Below are 19,652 nucleotides of genomic sequence, written 5' to 3'. Positions count from 1 at the left end.
TCTTGCAACCGTTGCGAAACTTTAAAGCTCGTGCAAAAATAAATTGACGTTAAAGCCTTGTTTAACTAAAAAAGTAGATTGAACCTCAGAAACTGATTTTTCGTTGCAATAACCAAAAAAGGATCGACGATATCGCAAAATGGTTAGGCGTACCTCGTTTTTCGTAATTCCAACAATATTCGAACAGTTTTTTTAACGATACCCGTTTCACTCAATTTTTCTCAGTGTTCCTGGCGGATATTCTTTCTCGCCTGCCTTACCTGACATAGGAAAGTTTTGAGGTACTGATCACAGATAGCGATGGAGGTTCACAGAGGATGTCAGGACATGGAAATTATGTAAGGTGGTCACTACTGAGATTAGGTTTCCGATGGTTGACATCCTCTCAACAAAAGGATCGATATATTTATCAATAATGTGATATTTATCGCCGAAACGACATATATGAGGGCAATTTCAGAAGCTCGTAAACATTATTTTCAAGCATACAGTGTAACAGAAAATGGACCGACACAAAATGATGACTAAATTTACCCGGAATAACATGATATCTAATCATATATTCAAATGCATTGTAATTAACAAGGTACCTTTTGATTGTTATTATTTTATTATTGTAGATATAAAATTACCTTGAATTTTTTATTCGCTCAGTCAGAATGGAAACCTTACACAGACTTCCTCGCTGCTTTATAATTTTTCGGATCTCGTTTGTTGCCGTGAAAAATTACGTCTGACTCTATTGTTAAGCGTGTTTCGTTCCTTACACACTAATTTTTTCATAAAATTTCTAATGCCGGTGTTCCAAAATCCGCTTATAACAGGGTCAAGAAAAAAATTTAGGGAGCTCATCACGGCAAACACTATCGCCGTTTTTTCCTTGCAATAGATGAAGATGAAGGTTGAATCGCAGAAAACGTCCTTGTGGCTAGCAAAGACATACTGAATCCAGGTGAAAACAATACAGGTGCAATAGAAAAGTACCGCCGAGACTGCTTCGATCTTGGATAGTTTGTTCTTGGCAGTTTTCTTCGCGTCATCATTTTTCACCAACTTACCACCGCGAAATATTCTCAACTCGGCATTATCGCCTGATGCGGTTTCATCTGTCCGGTTTCTATCGGCTCGTTGAAGCTGAATCTTTTTTTTTATTGAGTGATGGGCAATTATGCCGTACGATATCGTTCCAAGCATTATCGGAATCATCTCGATATCTGTTATGAGATATATGAGTTTGGCTGGAGTGAACCAACCCAACCAAGGGATTATATCACCTTCCGTTGTTTCGGTCCACAGACCTATTGTTGGTAAGAGGCCAAGAATCGTTCCTAAAATCCATGTCGACACGATTAGAAGACAACCTCTTTTTGGGTACATCCAACGGTTGTACTTCATGCCATGGACTATGTACAGGAACCTGTCAACGGCTATCAAGCCAAATGTATAAACGAAGGCTACCGTACTTGCAATTATCATTCCTGTAATCAGAATTGGGTATGTATGTGAGAAGGAGTGAAAGGCTTGTGGAAAACTGACCGGAATTGCGTGAGTGATAGGAAGCATCTTAAGAGGCCGAAAACCAAGTGATTTTTTGACATTTTTTTTCAACACGGAAGAATTCAATGGCTATTTTCTAAACTCTGAGGATATTCTTTTTTTTTCACTAGTTCGAACTATATCTGGTAATTTTTTCAAGTCATTCGAACCGTGATTGATCGAGTTATATCAACTACGTCCCGAATCAGGTCTTCATTTCCATTGGCAATTTGGGTACACTTTGGAGGTCGAAATTTTGTCATCTGGAACCAAGCAGACTGAATTTATTTCATTGTTCAGATTATTTCTATGAACGGCAACCTAAATATATCCTTTGATGTGAGAAGTTTAAGGTTTTACACGCGTTTTACGTAGAAAGTGTCATTTTTTACCATTTTTTCGCAGCTCTCAACACTCAAAAAGGGTACTTTAAACAACGCAACCATCTCAATGGTAGGTTTCGTGTTCCGGGTGAAATTTCGTTTCATTACTTAAATTTCATTTATAACAATCACCAAGTAAAGCATATACTATACATATATATATGTATATATACATATATAGAATTTCAGTGATTCGTGGTATTCGTTATCAGTTCCCCATTCGCAGATAAATATTATTGCGTGTATACGCGTATAGATGTAATTAAGTGATCTTGAGAATGAAAAAATGTCAGCTTCGTTAGTTTCAGATCAAAATTACGACATTCAGAGTGTACTCATAAAATTTCAAGGCAAATGAAGACCTGCTTTGAGACGTAGTTGAGAACTTGACGAATTATGATTAAAACCACTTAAAAAATTACCAGACGTAAATATTTCTTAATATAGGTTGTTCCTCTCCCCTCAACAAAGTCATCTCGATAATCGAATCGTGATCAGAATCAACAATACGACACGTTTTAGTCACGTTCGAAAACGCACATGTGATTAAATCAAATATAAGGCACCGTCACCACTGTATTTCCAATAAAAATCTCACCCATCCCGATGCTGCATGAAAGATCAGTGCTAAATGGATCCGGATAATATTGGTCGAGGAGAATACCGACAATTGTGACCAAGTCAGCCATCACACCATTTCCGATGAAGAGGTGACTCGTCTTTAGGCTCACTCCGTTCTTGATGATCGATCCATATAACAAAACGAGCGCCAGATTGACAACGATAATGAAAATCAGAACGCAGATATCGATGAGGTCAAGTTGCACATCGACGCCGCTAACATCGTCAAGGTTGAGAATTGGATTTTCCGTAGTGTAGTTAAAATCCATCGTTTCGATGGCTTTTTGGAAGGTTGAAGCTGTGGCTGCGTCTTCTTCTCCGATCTGAAAAAACAACATTACCCTCGAATTGAGTTTCTCATCGGTAAAAACACCGAGATAAGTACCATTTCGGATTGTTGTGAAATTTATTCATTTTATTCATCAACATTAAGCGTATATACCATGATTCACGATCAGTTATACAACCATGGAATATGGATGCTTTATGTACGTCGTATTTCGTCACGGTCTTGATCTTCGGCAACCAATCAACGTCGGCAATTGCAAGTCACAATTCACACCGGCAGCCTCACTCAGCTTCTGTGACGAATGCGTAACGCTCTTAGCCAAAAATCACAAGTTAACCGATCGAAGAATCCTAACCGTTGTGGATTTGACGATAGTCGAAAGAAGAGATGCGTGAAACGATCACTTTTAAACCACCCAGGAACAAGTCTCTCGTCTGAATAATCCAACGGCTCTGAAAGGAATGAAATTATTACCAACCGTTCGTAACCCCCACTTTTTTTTTTTTTTATTGTTAGAGAAATTCTCGCTTGTTGGACAGGATGTGGGATAAAGTATAGTCACACCGCGGCACCGTGCAGATAAATTAATGAGAATCCCAGAACTCAGGGGAATCCTAATCAGATTGGACTGGAGGTCCCTCGCTTTAATTATTTTTGGTTACTATTATTCGCGATTCGGATAGTTCGATTGAATATTATATTTTCTAAGACTGATTATTCATGATTCATTGTTTTTTCCTCAGGAGATATTATCGTTATACATTTCTTTATCAAGACTTGGTTGTGTTTATTTTTAAATCGTATCCCAGATAAAAATTTACATCTCATGATATTGTGCAAGAAACAATTAACACACTACGAATGAACTTAATAAAGTAATTCCTTTGATATATAAAATTATTCTACAATTTCTCATCTACGAATAAATTTCTGATATAACGAAAGTAATCCATTAATTACAAACTCTGCATTATAAAAAAAGATACGAACAAGCAGTTCGCATAAATGTGTCATAAATTGTTAATGTACGTGCGGCGATAGAAAGATAGGTAACTTCAACGGATATCAAAGTATGAAGATTGCTTGCAATTATTCAATTTCGAATATATTCGTGAGGAAAAATGGCGATAAGCTACGCTTTGCTGCCTCGACGTATTGTCGGTGAAATGTAAAACAAGAAAGAAAAAAAAAACTACGGTTTGCTACCGAAAAAGGTTGGTGAGTCCAGAAGTATTGAAAGTAGATGAACATACAAAAGTGGAAACAGGATTTAAAAAGTACAGGAGAAAAATCAAATAGGATGCAATATTGGGAACCTGCGTTTATTTCACTTTCTACGATTTCTTCCTTGTTTCCTTTTCCTTAATATGAACGTTTAAAAACGTATTTTGCCATTTCTATTTTTGCGTATGTAATCTACGGGATGTGGTAACTTGTGGTGAACTGAGCGGTAATCGATACTAAAAATTTCTCTCAATGTTGAAGAAGGATTGAATGCGTGCAATCCCACAAATTAAAATTTTCATTTGTCTTTCAAGAATTCAGTATTCCAAGGAATCGAATTTTATTCCTCTCGAATCAACCTCTATCTGTGATTTAATAAAAAAATTGATTTGGTCAAACCAAGTGATTTTCATTCTATCCATTCAAACTTATACATTGTTTAACGAACTAAATGTGCATTTTGTTGAGAACTTTTAATGATTGAAAGAAACGAATCAATCAAGTGTTTTAATCTAAACGAATCTACATCTTGCAGGTAAAACTCGTTTCGTTGATCCAAGTCAGTGAATATAATTTGACTAACTGCGAAAACTTTCGTTCATTAGAATGTAGGTATGTATCAGTAGAAAGAACAGAAAAATTGTTTTCATACAAATAGTTCAATGAATCTATCTACAATTTTGAATATTTTGTTGGTTGATAAAAAAAAAATAACCCCCGAAAGTCCAACGTGTAAAACAGTTGGGAAAACATGAAGGTTACGGAATCCAAGTTTTCAGTGTATTGGACCAACGACATAAACGAAATATTTATGTCAAATAGATATTTTGTCGATTGGAAAGTTCGTCCAAATGATTTCAGGACTTCCTTTCGTTCCATGATTAAGTCTCGTCAATAAAAATTTACAGTAATGCTGATAAAACATTATTATCTTACTTTATAACCTGAGCATTTGTTTATCCGAACGATATGAGACTACAATCAACAAATAAGTTGATTAAATTAATTTTTTAAAAGCTACACTGAACCGAATATTCAGTTGCTTGAATTTAGCTGTAATTTTTTCAACTAAATGTTAACTTCGATTAACTGGGATTTTTTTAAACCACCAAAACACGATCTTGCATCGATCAAACATTTCTGAGATCGAAAAGTAGGATCTTCGGAATAACGAAATGATTTTCACATCAACTATATATAATACATATCGATCGATTCGATATTTCGTTGACTTCATATCCTCGCATTTCTGTCAAATAATAACATAGTCAACGGAATTATTTTTCATTTATTTCGTGCAACTCATAAATCGTTGTGATAATCGAACTTTCAGTCATGATCCTGAACGTGTAGTTGTCAGCGGAACAATTTTTTTTTTTGATCCAACGCTATTTTCTCTCTCGGTGTATACCTATGTATATATATACATTATATGATCAAGAATAAATAATTACCATGGTTATCGTTTGGTCGTTAGATCGCAAGAAACTGTCGAGTTTCAAATTTCTCCAAGTTCCTAACCCTTCGTAATCACAGTCTTAAAGAATTTTTTTTTTCTCTAATTGTTCATTGGTTTATAGTTTGTAAATTAGTTCTTAGTTAATTCGGAGTGATTTGTAAATGTTTGATCGATAGAAAATAAGTTCAAGTTTGACAAACAGCGCTCTTTTTACAGGATCGTTGGAAAAAGGAGGTTAAAGGAAACGGAGTCGTTTTGCGAATAGTAAATAAAATTATTCCCGAATTTCGTATCGCTTGTATCATCGAGTGCACTGGAATAGTTTATTTGAATGAATTGTTCGATACAAGCCGTTCCACCTCCGTTGTGAAAGTTCAACAGAGAGATTCCGGCAACTTTGGTTTATCCGAAAGGAAAAGTCTTCCAGAGAACCAAAGACCAGGATTTAACCACCGGCTAAAGATTTCGAAATTCACAAAACTTGAAAGGAAACATCTTATAAAAATCACCAATTTATCTCAAGATAAATTGATCAGACTTCTCGCAACGAAGCAAATAATTAAATAACCGTAATAAAATAAAGCGGAAGACGGAAATCGGAGAGACGACGCCTTTCCATCGCAAAGCTTCATCGCGACCTGTCAATTTCGTCCGACTCGATTTTCGCTGGACGCACCAAGTTCATATCGCAGTTTTGTACAGCACGCGTATTTTAATTGCTCGCAGTTCTAGAATCAACCCGACGTGAATTCAAATTCCTTGATCCTAGCTTGGTTGAATCGATATTGACGTTACCGCTTTTTGACTCAGGCTTATTCCGACCCCTGCACAAAATTCTCCTCATAAAATTGCGAAACCCGTTATGCCACCAAGCGTATATCAGAGGATTGAGCAAAGAGTTTCCAAGACCAAGCAGAGCGAGTGGCGTGTCTATGGCGTATCCAATGGAGTCGCGGGCCTCGGTTGCCGGATCGCAAAAGACGTACATGGTGCACGCGATGAAGTATGGAGCCCAAGTAACGACGATGGTACCGCAGGTAAAGAGGACCACCTTAACAGCCTTGATTCTCGAGGGTCTGTTCTTCGCCTTTTGCTTCGCGGTTTCGTCACCGATCGACGTTGATTCACCGCCTCGAAATATCCTCAAGTTCTCGTCCCTTCCTCCGTTTTCATTCGTTCGATCTTTATCGGCTCTGCGAAGCTGCAACACCTTTTTCATCGCGTGGTACAAAATTATACTGTAAAGAACGATGATCATCAATACGGGCACCAGACCGATGGTCACGATCAGTAGAACCAAGCCCGGTGGAGCCAGAAGAATGAACCAACACTTTTTGCCGTTTTGCGTATCGTAAAGTGTCCAGAGACCCGTTAATGGCAGGAAACCGAGGATCAATCCTAGCACCCAAGTACATCCTATCAGCAGACGAGCTCTTCTTGGATACATCCAACGGTTGTACTTCATTCCGTGGACTATGTACAGGAATCTGTCCAAGCCTATCAGGCCCACCGTGTAAACGGATACTATAGTACTGGACACCACCATTCCTGCGATGAAATTGAACGTGAATGAAAAATCACCTTAGTTAAAAAGAACACGATTGTTTCAAATGTCAGTCGTACTCAACACGGTGGTGATCATTTTTTGATATCAGGGCACTGAGATAAATTTTTATTTCCGGTTACCGCTCAGTCCTATTAACTATTTCAATTTTTTACCACAATCAAAAAGTATAGTTTCAGGTAGAAAATGAGAATTAGTTATCTTGCCGTTACCGGAAACTCTAGTATCCGTTGCTATTCTTTCTCATTACGATCGCTGTTGCTAGATTTTCTTGCAACCGTTGCGAAACTTTAAAGCTCGTGCAAAAATAAATTGACGTTAAAGCCTTGTTCAACTAAAAAAGTAGATTGAACTTCAGAAACTGATTTTTCGTTGCAATAACCAAAAAAGGATCGACGATATCGCAAAATGGTTAGGCGTACCTCGTTTTTCGTAATTCCAACTATATTCGAACAGTTTTTTTAACGATACCTGTTTCACTCAATTTTTTTCAGTGTTCCTGACGTATATTCTTTCTCGCCTGCCTTACCTGACAAAGGAAAGTTTTGAGGTACTGATCGCAGATAGCGATCGAGGTTCACAGAGGATGTCAGGACATGGAAAATATGTAAGGTGGTCACTACTGAGATTAGGTTTCCGATGGTCGACACCCTCTCAACAAAAGGATCGATATGTTTATTAATAATTTGATATTTATTTCCGAAACGACATATATGAGGGCAATTTTAGAGGCTTGTAAACATTTTTTTCAAGCATATAGTGTAATAGAAAATGGACCGACACAAAATGATGACTAAATTTACTCGGAATAACATGATATCTAATAATATATTCAAATGCATTGTAATTAACAAGGTACCTTTTAATTGTTATTATTTTATTATTGTAGATATAAAATTACCTTGAATTTTTTATTCGCTCAGTCAGAATGGAAACCTTACACAGACTTCCTCGCTGCTTTATAGTTTTTCGGATCTCGTTTGTTGCGGTGAAAAATTACGTCTGACTCTATTGTTAAGCGTGTTTCATTTCTTACACGATAATTTCTTCATAAAATTTTTAAAGCTGGCGTTCCACAATCCGTGTATAAGTGGGTTCAAAAGAGAATTGTTGAAGCTAATCAGGGCAAACAGTGGCGCAGTGCGCACCCTTATTTCCTTGCAATTGATGACGATTGGATCGCAGAAAACGTACATGTGGCAAGCAAAGAAATACGGAATCCAGGTGAAAACAATACCGGCACAAGTGCTAAGTACCACCTTGACTGCTTTGTTGTTGGATGGTTTGTTCTTGGCAGTTTCCTTCGCGTCGTCATTTACAACCGACTTACCACCGCGAAATATTCTCAACTCGGCATTATCGCCTGGTGCGGTTTCATCTGTCCGGTTTTTATCGGCTCGTCGAAGCTGAATCACTTTTTTTATTGCGTGATAGAGAATTATGCCGTACAATATCACTACAAGCGATATCGCAATCATCTCGATTATTGTTATGAGAATTATGAGGCCGTGTGAAGCCAACAAACTCAACCAAGGGATTTTATCACCTTCCGTTGTTTCGGTCCACAGACCTGTTGTTGGTAAGAGGCCAAGAAACGTTCCTAAGATCCATGTCGACACGATTAGAAGACAACCTCTTTTTGGGTACATCCAACGGTTGTACTTCATGCCATGGGCTATGAACAGGAACCTGTCAACGGCTATCAAGCCAACCGTATAAACGGAGGCTACCGTACTTGCAATTATCATTCCTGTAATCAGAATTGGGTATGTATGTGAGAAGAAGTGAAAGGTTTGCGGAAAACTGACCGGAATTGCGTGAGTGATAGGAAGCATCTTAAAAGGCCGAAAACCAAGTGATTTTTTGACATTTTTTTTCAACACGGAAGAATTCAATGGATATTTTCTAAACTCTGAGGGTATTCTTTTTTTTTTTTTTTACACTAGTTCGAACTACATCTGGTAATTTTTTCAAGTCATTCGAACCGTGATTGATCGAGTTGTATTAACTACGTCCCGAATCAGGTCTTCATTTCCATTGGCAATTTGGGTACACTTTGGAGGTCGAAATTTTGTCATCTCGAACCAAGGAGACTGAATTTATTTCATTGTTCGGATTATTTCTAAGAACGGCAACCTAAATGTATCCTTTGATGTGAGAAGTTCAATGTTTTACACGCGTTTTACATAGAAAGTGTCATTTTTACCATTTTTTCGCAGCTCTTAACACTCAAAAAGGGTACTTTAAACAACGCAACCATCTCAACGGTAGGTTTCGTGTTCCGGGTAAAATTTCGTTTCATTACTTAAATTTCATTTATAACAATCACCAAGTAAAGCATATACTATACATATATATATGTATATATACATATATAGAATTTCAGTGATTCGTGGTATTCGTTATCAGTTCCCCATTCGCAGATAAATATTATTGCGTGTATACGCGTATAGATGTAATTAAGTAATCTTGAGAATGAAAAAATGTCAGCTTCGTGAGTTTCAGATCAAAATTACGACATTCAGAGTGTACTCATCAAATTTCAAGGCAAATGAAGATCTGCTCTGGGACGTAGTTGAGAACTTGACGAATTATGATTAAAATCACTTGAAAAATTACCAGACGTGAATATTTCTTAATATAGGTTGTTTCTCTCCCCTCAACAAAGTCATCTCGATAATCGAATCGTGATCAGAATCAACAATACGACACGTTTTAGTCACGTTCGAATACGCACATGTGATTAAATCAAATATAAGGCACCGTCACCACTGTATTTCCAATAAAAATCTCACCCATCCCGATGCTGCATGAAAGATCAGTGCTAAATGGACCCGGGTAATATTGGTCGAGGAGAATACCGACAGTTATGACCACGTCAGCCATCGCACCATTGCCGAGGAAGAGGTAAGTCGTCGTTGGGGTCACTCCGTTCTTGACGATCGATCCATATAACAAAACGAGCGCCAGATTGACAACGATAATGAAAATCAGAGCGCAGACATCGATGAGGTCAAGTTGCACATCGACGCCGCTAACATCGTCAAGGTTGAGAATTGGATTTTCCGTAGTGTAGTTAAAATCCATCGTTTCGATGGCTTTTTGGATGGTTGAAGCTGTGGCTGCGTCTTATTCTCCGATCTGAAAAAACAACATTACCCTCGAATTGAGTTTCTCATTGGTACTAACGTCAAGATAAGTACCATTTTAGATTGTTGTAAATTTTGTTCATTTTACTGATCAACATTAAGCGTATATACCATGATTCACGATCAGTTATACAACCATGGAATATGGATGCTTTATGTACGTCGTATTTCGTCACGGTCTTGATCTTCGGCAACCAATCAACGTCGGCAATTGCAAGTCACAATTCACACCGGCAGCCTCACTCAGCTTCTGTGACGAATGCGTAACGCTCTTAGCCAAAAATCACAAGTTAACCGATCGAAGAATCCTAACCGTTGTGGATTTGACGATAGTCGAAAGAAGAGATGCGTGAAACGATCACTTTTAAACCACCCAGGAACAAGTCTCTCGTCTGAATAATCCAACGGCTCTGAAAGGAATGAAATTATTACTAACCGTTCGTAACCCCCACTTTTTTTTTCTTATTGTTAGAGAAATTCTCGCTTGTTGGACAGGATGTGGGATAAAGTATAGTCACACCGCGGCACCGTGCAGATAAATTAATGAGAATCCCAAAACTCAGGGGAATCCTAATCAGATTGGACTGGAGGTCCCTCGCTTTAATTATTTTTGGTTACTATTATTCGCGATTCGGATAGTTCGATTGAATATTATATTTTCTAAGACTGATTATTCATGATTCATTGTTTTTTCCTTAGGAGTTGTTATCGTTATACATTTCTTTATCAAGACTTGGTTGTGTTTATTTTTAAATCGTATCCCAGATAAAAATTTACATCTCATGATATTGTGCAAGAAACAATTAACACACTACGAATGAACTTAATAAAGTAATTCCTTTGATATATAAAATTATTCTACAATTTCTCATCTACGAATAAATTTCTGATATAACGAAAGTAATCCATTAATTACAAACTCTGCATTATAAAAAAAGATACGAACAAGCAGTTCGCATAAATGTGTCATAAATTGTTAATGTACGTGCGGCGATAGAAAGATAGGTAACTTCAACGGATATCAAAGTATGAAGATTGCTTGCAATTATTCAATTTCGAATATATTCGTGAGGAAAAGTGGCGATAAGCTACGCTTTGCTGCCTCGACGTATTTTCGGTGAAATGTAAAACAAGAAAAAAAAAAAACTACGGTTTGCTACCGAAAAAGGTTGGTGAGTCCAAAAGTATTGAAAGTAGATGAACATACAGAAGTGGAAACAGGATTTAAAAAGTACAGGAGAAAAATCAAATAGGATGCAATATTGGGAACCTGCGTTTATTTCACTTTCTACGATTTCTTCCTTGTTTCCTTTTCCTTAATACGAACGTTTAAAAACGTATTTTGCCATTTCTATTTTTGCGTATGTAATCTACGGGATGTGGTAACTTGTGGTGACCTGAGCGGTAATCGGTACTAAACATTTCTCTCAATGTTGAAGAAGGATTGAATGCGTGCAATCCCACAAATCAAAATTTTATTTGTCTTTCAAGAATTCAGTATTCCAAGGAATCGAATTTTATCCCTCTCGAATCAACCTCTATCTGTGATTTAATAAAAAAATTGATTTGGTCAAACCAAGTGATTTTCATTCTATCCATTCAAACTTATACATTGTTTTTTTTGTTGAGAACTTTTAATGATTGAAAGAAACAAATCAATCGAGTGTTTTAATCTAAACGAATCTACATCTTGCAGGTGAAACTCGTTTCGTTGATCCAAGTCAGTGAATATAATTTGACTAACTGCGAAAACTTTCGTTCATTAGAATGTAGGTATATATCAGTAGAAAGAACAGAAAAATTGTTTTCATACAAATAGTTCAACGAATCTATCTACAATTTTGAATATTTTGTTGGTTGATGAAAAAAAAAAAATAACCCCCGAAAGTCCAACGTGTAAAACAGTTGGGAAAACATGAAGGTTACGGAATCCAAGTTTTCAGTGTATTGGACCAACGACATAAACGAAATATTTATGTCAAATAGATATTTTGTCGATTGGAAAGTTCGTCCAAATGATTTCAGGACTTCCTTTCGTTCCATGATTAAGTCTCGTCAATAAAAATTTACAGTAATGCTGATAAAACATTATTATTTTACTTTATAACCTGAGCATTAGTTTATCCGAACGATATGAGACTACAATCAACAAATAAGTTGATTAAATTAATGTTTCAAAAGCTACACTGAACTAAATATTCAGTTGCTTGAATTTAGCTGTAATTTTTCCAACTAAATGTTAACTTCGATTAACTGGGATTTTTTTAAACCACCAAAACACGATCTTGCATCGATCAAACATTTCTGAGATCGAAAAGTAGGATCTTCAGAATAACGAAATGATTTTCACATCAACTATATATAATACATATCGATCGATTCGATATTTCGTTGACTTTAGATCCTCGCATTTCTGTCAAATAATAACATAGTCAACGGAATTATTTTTCATTTATTTCGTGCAACTCATAAATCGTTGTGATAATCGAACTTTCAGTTATGATCCTGAACGTGTAGTTGTGAGCGGAACAATTTTTTTTTTTTTGATCCAACGCTATTTTCTCTCTCAGTGTATACCTATGTATATATATACATTATATGATCAAGAATAAATAATTACCATGGTTATCATTTGGTCGTTAGATCGCAAGAAACTGTCGAGTTTCAAATTTCTCCAAGTTCCTAACCCTTCGTAGTCACAGTCTTAAATAGATTCTTTTTTTCTCTAATTGTTCATTGGTTTATAGTTTGTAAATTAGTTCTTGGTTAATTCAGAGTGATTTGTAAATGTTTGATCGATAGAAAACAAGTTCAAGTTTGACAAACAGCGTTCTTTTCACGGGATCGTTGGACCCCTGCACAAAATTCTCCTCATAAAATTGCGAAACCCGTTATGCCACCAAGCGTATATCAGAGGATTGAGCAAAGAGTTTCCAAGACCAAGCAGAGCGAGTGGCGTGTCTATGGCGTATCCTATGGTGTCGCAGGCCCCGGTTTCCGGATCGCAAAAGACGTACATGGTGCACGCGATGAAGTATGGAGCCCAAGTAACGACGATGGTACCGCAGGTAAAGAGGACCACCTTAACAGCCTTGATTCTCGAGGGTCTGTTCTTCGCCTTTTGCTTCGCGGTTTCGTCACCGATCGACGTTGATTCACCGCCTCGAAATATCCTCAAGTTCTCGTCCCTTCCTCCGTTTTCATTCGTCCGATTTTTATCGGCTCTGCGAAGCTGCAACACCTTTTTCATCGCGTGGTACAAAATTATACTGTAAAGAACGATGATCATCAATACGGGCACCAGACCGATGGTCACGATCAGTAGAACCAAGCCCGGTGGAGCCAGAAGGATGAACCAACACTTTTTGCCGTTTTGGGTATCGTAAAGTGTCCAGAGACCCGTTAATGGCAGGAAACCGAGGATCAATCCTAGCACCCAAGTACATCCGATCAGCAGACGAGCTCTTCTTGGATACATCCAACGGTTGTACTTCATTCCGTGGACTATGTACAGGAATCTGTCCAAGCCTATCAGGCCCACCGTGTAAACGGATACTATAGTACTGGACACCACCATTCCTGCGATGAAATTGAACGTGAATGAAAAATCACCTCGGTTAAAAGGAACACGATTGTTTCAAATATCAGTCGTACTCAACACGGTGGTGATCATTTTTTGATACCAGTGCACTGAGATAAATTTTTATTTCCGGTTACCGCTCAGTCCTATTAACTATTTTAATTTTTTACCACAATCGAAAAGTATAGTTTCAGGTGGAAAATGAAAATTAGTTTTCTTGCTGTTACCGGAAAGTCTAGTATCCGTTACTAATCCTTCTCATTGCATGACATTTTTCCCAGTACGACAAATAGAATCGTTAATAGGACTGAAAATTTTTGCAACATTTTTTTTATATCCCAGTTATTTTGTTTTTAACTTCACTTTTTGTGTGTAACGTAAAAAGTTTTGACTGATTATGCTAGGAATAAAATTTAGAATAATAGAATTGATATTAGAATATTTTATGTACGATTAGTTTCATTGTGATACGATACTTTTTTAGTATTTCCAAAAATACCGTTTCTATTAACAAATATCAGGTTATTTTTTCGTGTTACAGTTGCTGCCAGTGAAATTGAATGTTTATCGTTTTGACTCACCTTCTTTGATTCAGGGTATTTTGTTATTCACAATAAGTGCTGGGTAGTTAGATACAATAAATAACAAAGCAGCTTGAATCGAAAAAGGTAAGTTCTTCGTTGTTAAAAAATTTCGTTGACCAATGTTATTAGGTGGGATAATTCAGTAACGTATTTCAGAATTGTATTCGTACGATGAATCTAGTTTGATTTCATTTTATACAGAAACGACTCACCCATTTGGATTGCGCATTCAATTTGACTGCTGTAGAAGTCGGGAGGCCTGCCAAAGATTACACCGAAGAGAACAGCCAAACCGACAACCAAATCCGACATAGCGACGTTTCCAAGGAACAGGTAAGTCGTCTTTGGAGTTATTCCTTTCTTCAGGATTAATCCTGACGATAATACAACTGAGAGATTCGTCAATATTATAAAGCCACAGAGAATCATTACGAACATGTGAATGGCGGCCAATGAGAGTGTGACTTCTTCCGTCGAATTGAATTTTGGATACTCTGTAGTTTCGTTGGCAATTAACGTCCAAATTGTTGTTTCCCACGTCGTTGAATCTGGCGTTGAGTTATTTACTTCAGTCGCCTGAAAAAAGTTTCCTCAATCGAATCACGGTTCCGTGTTGAAGAAAGGGTACAAAAAATTTCAAAATTTACAAAATGTGCGAAAAGGAAATCTTCGGAAACACGCAAATTCGTAAATTTGTAACATTGAGGAAAAAAAAAGATGAACTTTCACGATATTTCTGTCAGTTGAATCGGTGCTTTATTCAAAAATTAATTATTCGTTGGGAAAATAACATCAGATACTTACTGAAATACTCATATTTATATATAGGTACCGTATGATTCAGAGTACTCACCATGATTATTATCGTTTTGTTAAAAAATCGTAAAAATCAGCTAAGCTTGAAATTTGTTATCGTTGTTCGCAAGCTTTCGACGGTCACGTAAAATTCGCAAACTATTCGTCCGCAATCACACACTTTGGAAGTCCTTCGGTGATTCCTCTCAAAGACAACGCCTCTGAGATTCAAGCTTTGTCGACGTGAAGGTTCTTGAACGAATGAATACCGTCGTTCAACATCGCCATTTGATTTGTTCATTCCGCTTGCGAATTTCATTTTCTTACTTTGTGCAGGATATTGCGGTAGGTGACCGACATCGCTTGGGAATTGCCAGCTAAGCGCGAAGACAAAAGCGATTAGATAAACAGATGGCGAATAGAAATGAGTGTATTTGTTTTTAACACACTTTAACTAATGAATAGTTAGCACGAGGAGATGCGAAAAACTTCGATAACTGCGATTTCTGAATTTGTAATTTATAATTCGTATTCGCATCTGGAATAAAAATTTATTTATATATTATACACAGTAATAGAAAGTAATAATTAGATTGTAGAATTAAAACTATTCGGTATGAAGTGATGTTTTTGGTTTAGCGTTTATTTATTCTCTTACAGATTGTTGAGCAACAAAACGAGTCACGGAGTCTTAATTAAATTCATCATTCTCGCTCGCGATATTCTGACAACCTCTGTGAAAACGCCAACTTTGTACAACGTGACAAATAAATTGAAAGTAAACTTAAAAATCGGTGTAAAAAGAAGTTCTAAAAAATGATCTTATCTCAATATGTGTAATTGGTAGACTTGTCAGTTTTTCAACAAGAATCGCAACCGAATTTCGCAATACATTTGCAAAGGAAATTGTCGTTCCTAGATAAAAGTAGCGGACAGTGAATATCGTGAATTGAGAACTATATCAATTTTCGCCTCCAAAATGATTTATACCATTCACGCAATAATAACAAGACAAAATTTTTTTGATAATTTTCGCTATTATCGTTCAATGATGTCGGATTACAACAAATATCCAAGGCAGTCAATTCACTACCAATTTCAAATGGGATGCATATCGACATCGCTCGAATTCCCTGAGCTCTTTGATTTTGTACTACCGGACCTCTGGCTCGATTTTGTGCTCGGAGTGTTGCACGATTGACTAGAATTAGAAGATCGTCCCTTGCAGAGTACTTTTTTCATCATGGTTCTAAAGCCGGTGTGCCACCATGCGTATATAACGGGGTTAAAAAGAGAGTTCAAGAAGCCAAGTATGGCAAGTGGCGAAGCAATGGCAACTCTGAGCGTCTTGCATTCACCGGCAACGAAATCGCAGCTGAATACGTAAATTGTGCAGGCGACGAAGTAAGGGATCCAAGTCAAGACGATGCTGCCGCAAGTGAACATGACCACTTTGACCGCCTTGACCTTGGAAGGTTTATTCTTGCTGGTTTTCTTCGCCGCGTCATTATTCGACGCGGAATCACCGCCGCGGAATATCCTGAAGTCCTCGTCCCGGCTTGCGGTTGGATTTGTCCGATTCCTGTCCATTCGTCGAAGCTGCAACACCTTCATTATCGCGTGGTACAATATGATACCATAGAGAACCAAGACCAGCAGTATCGGTAGCAGACCGATGATTGTAATTAGGAGTATCAGACCCGGTGGCGCCAGATGTGTGAACCAACAAATTCTGCCGCGGTCTGTCGAACCGGTCCACAAACCTGTCGCTGGTAAGAAACCAAGAATTATTCCCACCACCCATGTGAACAGGATAAGCAGACGAGCTCTCTTCGAGTACATCCAACGGCTGTAATTCATTCCGTGGACTATGTACAGGAATCGATCCACTGCTATCAGACCGACAGAGTACAAAGAGGCCACAGTACTGGACACTATCATCCCTGAAATCGAAGACAAACGTCAGATGTACACTGAGAAAAATTTCATTTTTTACAGTAACTAGAAAAATTGAGTAAAACAGTTTATTATGATCGAGTCTCAGTCTTGTTAACTGATTATTAAATGAATTCAAGTCTGTGTCGTTTCCTTATTTTTTTTTTTTTATATAAGATGACGGTTCAGCTTGGACGGTCTAAAATTATACCACTTTTTACATACCGTCCCACCCTCTATAACGTGTCTTCAATTATAGTCTACACTTCACAGTCTTCTCTCTTCCTAAAATTGTCCAAGAATCAAATATCGTACCGTAAAAAGGACTCGAATGAAAATCTCACCCAATTGTATGGCGCATGAAAGATGATCGCGATATGACTTTGGATAGAATTGGCCCAAGAGTACCGCAGCACCAGTGACCAGGTCTGCCATCGCGACGTTGCCCAGGAAAAGGTAGGTAGTTTTCGGGCTAACTCCCTTCTTGATAATCAATCCCGATGACAGAACGACAATCAGATTCGTCACGATAATAAGACAGCCAAGAATCGGCACGAAAATGTCGTAGAGCCTCAGCTGGGTTTTCGCGCTGTGAACTTCCGACAGATTCAGGTGTTGCTTTCCAGTTTCATTGAACATGATACCCTTAATCGTAGTTTGCAGGATCGAATTTGCAGTTGTGTAATTTTCCTCAGCCTGTAAAAATAAAATTAACAGTCAGTCGAATACTGTCAACACAATAATTCTTCCGACTTTAGACTCAACGAAACAACTTTTTCCAAGTCATTCATTTGCTCATCACTGTACACATGTCACGTGAATCTTCTTTATAATCTATTTGTATTTATTCGAAACGTAACGAAAAGTTTATACAAGGTTATAGTTCGGATAAAACTAGTTAAAAAAACAGAAAACAAACGATATTAGTGGGTTTCATTCATATTTTGATTACCGCATCGAATTAATTAATCAATGACTTCAAAATTGGACTGTTTTGTACTTATTGAACGATTTTCAATTTTCATTCATAACCGAAGATATGTATGGTTCTGGGTACATAATGAAAATACAGTTTTACAGCTGCAATCACAAAATCTCTAGTACTTGCTACTATGCTTTTTAAACATAGCCACTTGTATTATATTTCGTTGCAACTATTGCGATACTTTGACGTTAACTGTATATTGCTAAAATCTTCCGGCAACGTTAATCCAAGTGAAATTTTTCCCATGATAATTGATGAATAAGATGAATTACCATGCTCGACGTTTGGGTAAACGTTTCCAAGATCAGCCGCGTCTCTTTCCTATCGTATCCGGCAACGTCTTAACATCCAAGAATCACGCGAGATTAGCAAATTACTCACAGTTTATAAATAGAATAAGCACTCGGTACTCGTCCTCAGGTTTTTAGCACGAAGTACCTGAAAACAAAGATCTATCAGGATGAAAGAAACAATTCCTTGTGACGTCCGCCGGTAACGGCAAAACGGAAATGAGAAACGATAGAACAGCTTTCAATGTTGACAGATTCTCGTATAAAGTGAGAAGAACAACGCGCGGAGTTCTCGACGGAATAAACTTATCACGACAAAGTTGTAATCATGCGCAGTTGCTCCCTGATAGCTCGGCTTCGCGTTTCTCTTATGTGTCTGGTTATTATTTAACTCAATCCTACGACTCACGGCTCTTTATCTGCTGTGACAGGATGTTAAAGGAAGCGTCGTAGTCGTTGCATAGATAAATTGATACGTGGATTCCAATGACAGAGCTTCGGTGTTTCCCGTTTCATAACAAAACACTCGAGTTCACTGATATTTATCGCGTTCGGTAAACTCGTAAAAATTTTTTAACTGCATCGTGAAACATTTTATCTGAATTTTGATGCACCAACGCACGTTAATTTCGTACCTAATCATATTTCCAGCGTTGGCGTAGAGACGCTGCAGAAGGTCGCTTATCCAATTCAATGGCATTCGCTGTAATAAAACAGACAGATAAAGTCACGTTATCTATCCAACGTCGCGTCAAAAAAAAGTCCGATCATGGTCCAGCCACGAAATGAACTGTGTGAAACGATTGCTTCTGGTTCGAAGAAGCTTTCTTGAATCAGATTTTAACCCAACCAGTTTCAGTTGCTCGGACGAAATCGTCGTTGAGAAGGTTCGAAGGATGTCGTAGGATCAGTTTTTCGCAACGAAAAGGTGTCTTCGTGTCCAACGGACGATTTTAAGAGGCCAAAAAGTTCAGACATCGAGTTTCACGGTGTCTTTGGGTACAGATGCAAAATCAGAACAACGTAAGACGTTGGATTGAAAGTTGTCTTGAAACACCGGAAAAGCATAACCGCATTCAGCGATGCAAATATCGATTATAACGATATCTTCTGCTTTTCGTGGTCGGCAGATATCCGGGATCTTTCTTTGCGGTTTTATGAGCACACATCACTTCCTGTCTTTCCTCATTTCTCGCGGTATTGAAACGACCGCAGGTTCCGGTATGCGGATGATATTTACTAAAGAAAAAGAATATCA

At 37.6% G+C, this 19,652-nt stretch overlaps 1 protein-coding gene across 4 annotated transcripts; it reads right to left on the bottom strand.

Moving 5' to 3' along the window:
• Positions 1 to 441: 441 nt before the first annotated feature.
• LOC124186374 (5-hydroxytryptamine receptor 1A-like) lies at positions 442 to 18,715 on the bottom strand. Of its 4 annotated transcripts, XM_046578012.1 has the most exons (5): positions 18,377 to 18,715; positions 17,464 to 17,815; positions 15,243 to 17,127; positions 14,602 to 14,965; positions 12,742 to 13,804 (listed from the first exon to the last, which is right to left on the bottom strand). In XM_046578012.1, exons 1-3 carry the CDS (start codon positions 18,377 to 18,379, stop codon positions 16,283 to 16,285), a joined length of 1,200 nt encoding a protein of 399 aa, XP_046433968.1. In that variant the 5' UTR covers positions 18,380 to 18,715; the 3' UTR covers positions 12,742 to 13,804; positions 14,602 to 14,965; positions 15,243 to 16,282. The 4 variants fall into 4 exon arrangements, with proteins under 4 accessions (XP_046433970.1, XP_046433969.1, XP_046433971.1 ...); XM_046578014.1 differs by lacking the exons at positions 12,742 to 13,804; positions 14,602 to 14,965; positions 15,243 to 17,127; positions 17,464 to 17,815; positions 18,377 to 18,715 and adding exons at positions 442 to 1,478; positions 2,518 to 2,863; positions 2,983 to 3,281; positions 7,978 to 9,395; XM_046578013.1 differs by lacking the exons at positions 12,742 to 13,804; positions 14,602 to 14,965; positions 15,243 to 17,127; positions 17,464 to 17,815; positions 18,377 to 18,715 and adding exons at positions 442 to 1,478; positions 2,518 to 2,863; positions 2,983 to 3,281; positions 5,508 to 5,602.
• Positions 18,716 to 19,652: the final 937 nt, after the last annotated feature.

Source organism: Neodiprion fabricii, chromosome 7 (genome assembly GCF_021155785.1).
Source record: "Neodiprion fabricii isolate iyNeoFabr1 chromosome 7, iyNeoFabr1.1, whole genome shotgun sequence".
NCBI lineage: Eukaryota > Metazoa > Arthropoda > Insecta > Hymenoptera > Diprionidae > Neodiprion > Neodiprion fabricii.
The sequence above is the reverse complement of the archived record's forward strand: the minus strand, read 5'-3'. Positions and strand labels throughout refer to the sequence as shown.